The sequence below is a fragment of the Loa loa genome, assembly GCF_000183805.2.
Source record: "Loa loa unplaced genomic scaffold supercont3.104, whole genome shotgun sequence".
Classification (NCBI taxonomy): domain Eukaryota; kingdom Metazoa; phylum Nematoda; class Chromadorea; order Rhabditida; family Onchocercidae; genus Loa; species Loa loa.
Genome location: NW_018108284.1, coordinates 67,608 through 75,051, shown reverse-complemented (window position 1 = coordinate 75,051; position 7,444 = coordinate 67,608). Strand labels below are relative to the sequence as shown.

Genomic DNA, 7,444 nt, shown 5'->3' with positions numbered 1-7,444 from the left:
CAGTGAAAGAAATGATCAGGAGGCTAACAGGAGAGATAAGCCAGGTAAAGGTAATAGAGGAGAGGAGAAAATCAAGTTTCGATAAATAATGCTTAGATTAATATATATATAAAATAAAATAATGGTTAGTATGATAAATATAATAGTTAGATTAAAACTAACGTCGGATTTTACCGATTTTTGGAAATATGATTTTAAGTAATCGAAGACTAACTAATATCTTGTTAATCCTCACAAAGTATCAAGTAGTGCATGTCTATTTGATTTTCCCCACTTTTTTATTTAAAAAAATTACGATTTTTTACGGTCAGTAGAAGAATTAACGTCTGATAGTATCAAATCGACAAGGAGTGAAAATGAAGATTTCCATACTGATCCTGAATTTCAAAGTGGTGACAGATTGGAGACTGCAATTCCCATAAATGATGCTTTGAAGTGAGTATTTGTTGTATGAATGCCAACATTTTTATGAAGTAATCGAAAGTTTGAAATAAGTATAAATGGTATGCATTATTTAACGAAATACAACGAGTTGAAGAATCAGATGACAAAAAATTATCTTTCAAAAATATTTTTCAACGATTATGTCCTACTGTTTGCAGTTATAAAATTTTAAAAACTTTTTAAAACTTAAAAATCCAAAGAAAATTTTCTTTTAAATTTTAAATTTGAAAATTCAAAAACTCACACAAGATTTTTTAACGTCACTATTCTACGGTTTATGATCTCAAGTTCTCAATCTCAAGTTTTTTGTTTCAGAAGATTGGTGACAATAACCGGAAGGAATGAATATGACATTAGAAACAAAGAAGAAGAAAAAACTGATGATGAAATTAAGGATGTTATCAAAAATGGTGATAGTAATGAAAGATTAGGAAATGATGGAATTTTTTCGTATGAACGAGATGCATATCCACTTACGCAGGTAGCTAATTACTTACCTCAGGTTAAGTTTAATTTATGGGACGATAATAATATCAGTGGAATCAGTGGAAATAAACGGTCGTGTCGTACAATTTGCAGGATATTGGAGCTTTTTTTTCTCTTTTCTTCTGCAGTTATTTTTATTTGAATTTCATAATCCATACATATTAGGAATCACAGGAAAAGTTAGTGGCACATCATGGAAAGAAGGCTGAAAAAACTAAGGACAAAGGATTTCCAGTTATGCTTGGTCAAGCTATGCCTGAAAAATGGCTCATAAAATCGCCGCAACAACCAACTGCGGAAAAGCGATTTAAAAGTATTAAAGGTATGTTTGTGATCCGTAGTGAATTTTTATTTTTATTGAATTTTGAAAGTAACTTTTGGTTCTAAAATTTCATTTATGATTCATTACTATCATCCAATCGATGAACTATAAAGTCAGTAGTTAACTGGTATTGTCATAATTGTGGTTGGTATGATTTGGTCCAAACTGATCTAAGAAGTAAGTGGAGCCAATCGATATTGCACGTATAGTAAGGCAAATGATCAACTCTTCTAATAAAACACATGAGATCTATTCGTATCTACAGATAATGAAGGTAAATCAGCGACAGGTGACAATTTATTATCGGATAAATTCTTCGAAACAGATGGAGGTGTAGCATTCGTATCGACACAAAATGCTGCAATTACGACGACGCCTTTGTTCAGGGAAACAACACCGCTATATTGGGTCATTCAAGATCCCAGACTGAAAAAGAGAAGACGCATGGAGTTTAGAAAAAAGGTTTGCTTATTTTAGGCTATGAAGCATTAGCTTTTATTTTAATCAAGATAATTTCGAATTTTAAGAATAAATACGAAAATAACTTGGATCATAGAGCAACAACGACAACAGTTACAACAACTGAGCCTCGTCTCAAAGCACACATCGATCGTCGCTTTGAGTTACCGTTGATTGAGGATAAAACAGTCGTATTTTCAATTACAAACGATGCAAAGATAACGGAATATCAATGGATTGCTTTACGTGACCATTGTTCACAAGTCTGCCCATTAATTTTCCCTTTTTTAATTTTATGACAAAATTAATTTTCGCTGTTTGCACATAGTCGACAAAAAAAAAATTGCAGTAATTAGAGCTATTTTTGTTGATTTATTGATAATCGAAGTTTTCTTAGTGCTTATTTATTAAAACTTTAGATAATTTCATTTTACTAAAGCTGATAAGGCAAATATTATTAGTTCATGACTTTCTAGAAGAGTAAATTTCTTGTCTTCGTAATTTTGGGATGTGAATCAATGTCTTATCAGCTTTAATAAAAAATCATTTAAAGAGAACAATTCCGCTGCTATCACTAAAAGGAATTGATCCACCGCATGAGGAGAAAATTGGTGCGCTATTGGGTCATTCTCACAACGTTACATCAAATCGTGTGCAGATTTTGAATTGCAATACAATTTTCATACCAGGTTTTGTATTCAATCAAGGAGACGATCCACCAGGTTTTTATTTACCCAAACTTCGCGAGATAGACAATCTCAATCTTACGGGTATTTTCAATTCATGGGTTTCAGGAATTGTTACCCATGTTTTTCAGTTTTTCCCTTCCTTTAGTTCGCCTTTATTCTTCCTGTCGTGTATCTTGCCTTTGATGGGTCTGTTGTTGAAGCAACTGAAAAGGGAGCAGGATTTCCGGATAGTCTTTGTTTGATTTGAGAAAACTTTTGCTGTGTTTGTAATCTTCGGTGAATTTATTCAATTTAATCCAACAGAATTCATCGCAACTTAATATTGTCTCTTCATTGATTTCAGAAACATATTTCTATGCTGGTATTGGCCATTTTCCGGATAGAATCGAAAAACAAGTACGCGCCTATGTTGTTGGGCAACCACCGTTAGTTCTTGTCTCAATTAGAAATGTTACATGAGATTTTGTGAATTAGAGAAGTTTAATCAAGACTTGCAGTAAATCCAGCATTACGTTTTCTGAAAAGCTTAGTGCGGAACACTTAATACATTAATGTGTTATAGTCTAAACTTTTAGCTTATTCATTAGTAATCGCAACAAGCTTTCATGTGTTATCACTATCGTTGTGATCAAACATAAGCTAATACCTTGACCTTATCAAATGTTACTATAAATTATTGAAAATTATTTCATATGGAATATTTGGCAAATTTTCAGTGAACAACCGTTAAGAAATTATAACGGTGAGGATGTGATGATACGTCTACCGAAAACGTACCGCACATTTGATATTGACTTCATTTCGGTATTCAATGAAATCGAAGGATACTCGTATGGACACGTTATCACGCCAAGCTTACTTGTACCACCGTGTAATGATTATGATGATATCTAATTTATTCTCCCATTTTTTCATTTTTTCATATATGAAATTATTTTACGTTTTTCATTTTACAATGATTTCAATATTCAACGTTCCTACGTCGCCGTACTATCGAGAACACATAGCTAATCAGGTCATGTCAACAAAACCAATGCAGATTTATGCATAACAGGTACATCTGTTCTCCTGGAAATTATTATGATACATTTGGATAAACATTTGCTTTTTATGAGCTAACGAAATATTAATCATCTTGAAGATGGGTTGGACAAAAAACGATCAGTTCCCATTTCTCAATAAATTTCAAACTCTTATCTTACACTTTCTCAATAACAAAGTATCTATCGCTTCTACTCTTCAAATCCCTCTTTGTAAAAAATAAATTTTACAAAGAGGTCTTTTACTTCTCTTTCCTCTATCTTAACTTTATTCAACTCTGGTTGAGGACTACACTATATCCACCATAATTTTGTTCTTCACATATATGCATCATTAAAATCTTTCCTTTTTTCGCTGGTAGCTTTACAGCTTAGAAAAAAAAAGTGTTGTCCACATATGTCATCGATTGATTAGTTTGAATGAAAAGATGAAGCAAATTTTATTTTGCAAAAATTTCGTAAATTTAAACATTTTTGTGAATTCCTCGAAAGTTCAATTATTTTTCATTAATTCCTTCTCAGCAATCAATGATTTTGGAGTAATTCATCATAATAAATGATAACGAATAATTTATTCTACAGTAATATTACCTTTGGTTATAGAAATCAGATGATAATGTGTTGAAAAAGGAATTTTTACAAAGTGTTGTTTACAACAACAAAAAATTAATCACCACCATTCACATCCGCAAAACAAACCATAAGGATGAAATAATTAGAGAATGCAAACAACATATTGCGCATAAAGTAGTTTGTCTAATTTCTCCAAGCAAAAAAAATAAAAAAAAGAAAAAAATTTGGTAAATTCGAATAAAATTTAAATTTTGGGATGAAATTAATAAAGTCAATTGGAATATTTATAACTCATATGCTGTTCACTTATCCATCGCATAGCACGATTTGCTCATCATATCACAAAATTGATCATAGGTAAGTTGAATGCCGATCAATTGAATTATTCAACGACGAATGATTGGTATAAAATGGAAGTTATCATGACTTTGGGGACTTGCCATGTATTCCGCTAATGATAAGCCCATGCTTGCTGTAAATTTAATTTTCGATAGATGTCCGTTTATTAATATTATAAATTGATGGATGAGTCATAAAATAGCTAAAAACTTTTAGATGAAAAAAATTCATTCGCTTTTTCACATTTTCACTTGCTCAACCAACCTTAACTAATAGCTTAAAACTTAACACTCTGAAATTCTCGACTGATTTCATAACTTTTGTTATTTGAAATTTAAGTACTATAATGTCAAAATATTTTAAATGATATTATCAACCTTATACCATAGCAGCTAAAAAATAAATGAAACCTTATAGCAGTAGTAGAAGCTGAAACATGGTGTTTTGGCGGATCAAGAATTTTTCTTAAGTTACTTTCATCACACAGACTATAATTGGAAGTGCTAATTATTAGAGAATCACTTACGACTACGCTTTGATTTAAGTAGCATTGTCTGATAAAGTCTACTTGGCCGTTCGACTGGCAAACCATTATCCGTTCGATCAGTCTGCAATTGGTCTTATTAGTTTATAAAATAAAGTGTAGACCTTTACATAGGTCAAAAAAGGGTCAAACAATTTAACAATTCCATGACTAATAAAGTGAGAATCTCTAAAACGATCCAAATCATTCTATTTTTCTCTTTTGACTTCTCAAAAAGATGACTTACATTTATTGACCACGCAAAACAATCCGTAACTAGTACGATAAGTAGTGTGATTGACAGTTTCATACTTGTGCCAATAATTTTTAAATTATCCTTTAAAGCTTTGATTTAAGATTAATTTACTTGCAAAGCGCTAATTAATATTTTTTTTTGTTCATGCCGCACAAAAATTATTTTCTTTCAAAACAATGATCACTGCTATCTCAATTTCTAATCATCAGCAAGATGTAGAACTGAAGATTTCTGAAGATGGAACAGAATGGATTGAAAAACAACATGTAATTTTAATTATAAAAAACTTCAATTAGAAAGTTTGGAAAATTTTCACAATTTCTTTTTTAAAACGAAATTTGGGAAATTTTTTAAAGCAGTGATGACCATATAATTGAGAACAATAATTTATTAAAATAAAGAGATGACAATACAGTAACTGATAGACAGGTCTTATAACTCAGCAATACCGTATAATTTTTGTAAGGCATGATTGAGGCCACTTTGCTACATTTACTCTATTTATTAAATTATTAACCTTGAAAAAGTCTTTCTGTGTTATGTTAGTTTTACATAAGTCAAATGTAGCTTTAAGCGTTTAAAAGAAAATTGATGCCGGTAAATCTATAAGTTTCTGAAGTACCGGTGAAATTTTGAAGGATGCCAAAGTATAGGCATTGAGTATTATATGTCAAGGATTTATAAACATGGTACTTACAATTTTCCTAGAACTTTAAAAATTGTTAAAAATAAAGGAGCCTTTGCAATTCTCAACATTTATACAACACAATACAATATAATACACAATGTCAGATCTTCGAAAACTGTCTCCAGTTTACCTATTCTCAGTTACCAATGTTACTTCTTACTCCTGAAAATATTTCAGGTTCGAATTTACAGTCAAGAATGTCTTGATCATTTGAATTTCTTTGCATTAGACATATTCTTATGGTCGCAATTTCCCATAGTTAGTCTTATCATTGAATTTTATTTGTCAATAATGAAACAAGAAAATATCAAAGCAAGCAGAAATTTATCAAATGTTCATATCGTTGAACTTATTCATGTTGATAGGCTAAATTCAAGAATGAAATGTATGTTAATAAGAGTGAAATTTGATGACGTCAAACAAAGAAATATAAAATTTTTAGGTAAAAACATTTAGTGTAAAATATATCATTGTGATATAAAAGTTCTGTAGAATGAAATGTTTTACGACTGAATCAACTTTTTCCTTTTTTTTTGATCAAAAATCTATGCAATACTTAATTCTTTTTTATTAGAATTTACAGATAATAATTACCCCATTAAACCTTATTGTTATAACGGCCCGTTTGATCAATGCTTGAAAATTCACTTTGATACTTTTTGGTGTTAAATCTTCAATCTTATGCATTCAGCAGTTTTTGCTGCGATATGCTGTACGGACTAAATGCTTATGCATTTTGAAATTTTTATTTAAATTTAATGCAATTCAATTCGACCGCATTTCTATTTCCAATAAGTAATGTCGGAGCTTATTCATCCATTTTTAAATGTAAGACTAATTTTCTTAATCTAATATACTCAAATTTAAAATAACACTTGTCTATATCTGTTGCCAACTTCTCATTTCTGATGGTAAAATTGTTTTAAAATGAGAGGGAAAATCGAAACACATAATAACCTATATTCGTTAATGGTCTTCCAGTGATTGTTCCTTGGTCTTCCATTGGTCTTCCAGTGTTTTTGTCTCGAGCTAAGATTAAATATTGACCTCATAATACCTGTCACCGTATTCTTCAGTCTACTTAATCTTCCTGCCTTATTGTCTACATTTGAATCCTCAAAATGAACACTTTTCTTTTGACATATCTTTAATCTCAAAGATATGCTCATCATAATTCAATGTATAAAATCTTAGTCATATCAAAGTTTATTTTTTCTTAGCATTGACGAAATGTATGGACGTTAAAACTTTCATTCATATCAATTCATATTTCATTTAAGTTGTGAAAGAGAAATTTGAGTTGGCAGAAGGTTCTTTCGTTGGAATAGTTTATTCCACAAATTTTGAACGGAATGCAAATTTTGTGATAATTGCCCACCTGCTTTCCTTCCGGTTTACACAAATTTTTGATGTTAAGATGAGTGGAAAAGATTGGTATCAGGCTGTACACATCTTATGATCTATCAATCGCATCAGTGTTATATCAGAATGTGGAGACATCTTCCTCCTTTTTCAATTCCACCCTCTTCTTATTCCAGTCTAAATCCTATTATCATGATCATTAATCCCTTGCTCTCATCGCACAACATTTGCCAAATCTCAAAACTGCTTATCAATTGAACATG

The 7,444-nt window shown here is 30.8% G+C and overlaps 2 protein-coding genes across 2 annotated transcripts; one reads left to right on the top strand and one right to left on the bottom strand.

Annotated features, from left to right (window-relative positions):
- Nucleotides 1-188: 188 nt before the first annotated feature.
- On the top strand, nucleotides 189-3,294 carry LOAG_11031 (hypothetical protein; the record flags this gene model as incomplete). Its single annotated transcript, XM_020448277.1, has 9 exons — nucleotides 189-198; nucleotides 312-435; nucleotides 760-925; nucleotides 1,096-1,252; nucleotides 1,518-1,714; nucleotides 1,780-1,974; nucleotides 2,265-2,433; nucleotides 2,744-2,825; nucleotides 3,117-3,294. The coding sequence occupies 9 exons, from the start codon at nucleotides 189-191 to the stop codon at nucleotides 3,292-3,294; spliced, it is 1,278 nt and encodes a 425-aa protein (XP_020301566.1).
- Nucleotides 3,295-4,399: 1,105 nt separating this feature from the next.
- Nucleotides 4,400-5,185, bottom strand: LOAG_11030 (hypothetical protein; the record flags this gene model as incomplete). Its single annotated transcript, XM_020448276.1, has 3 exons — nucleotides 4,400-4,485; nucleotides 4,879-4,960; nucleotides 5,123-5,185. 3 exons carry the CDS (start codon nucleotides 5,183-5,185, stop codon nucleotides 4,400-4,402), a joined length of 231 nt encoding a protein of 76 aa, XP_020301565.1.
- Between the last annotated feature and the right edge of the window lie 2,259 nt (nucleotides 5,186-7,444).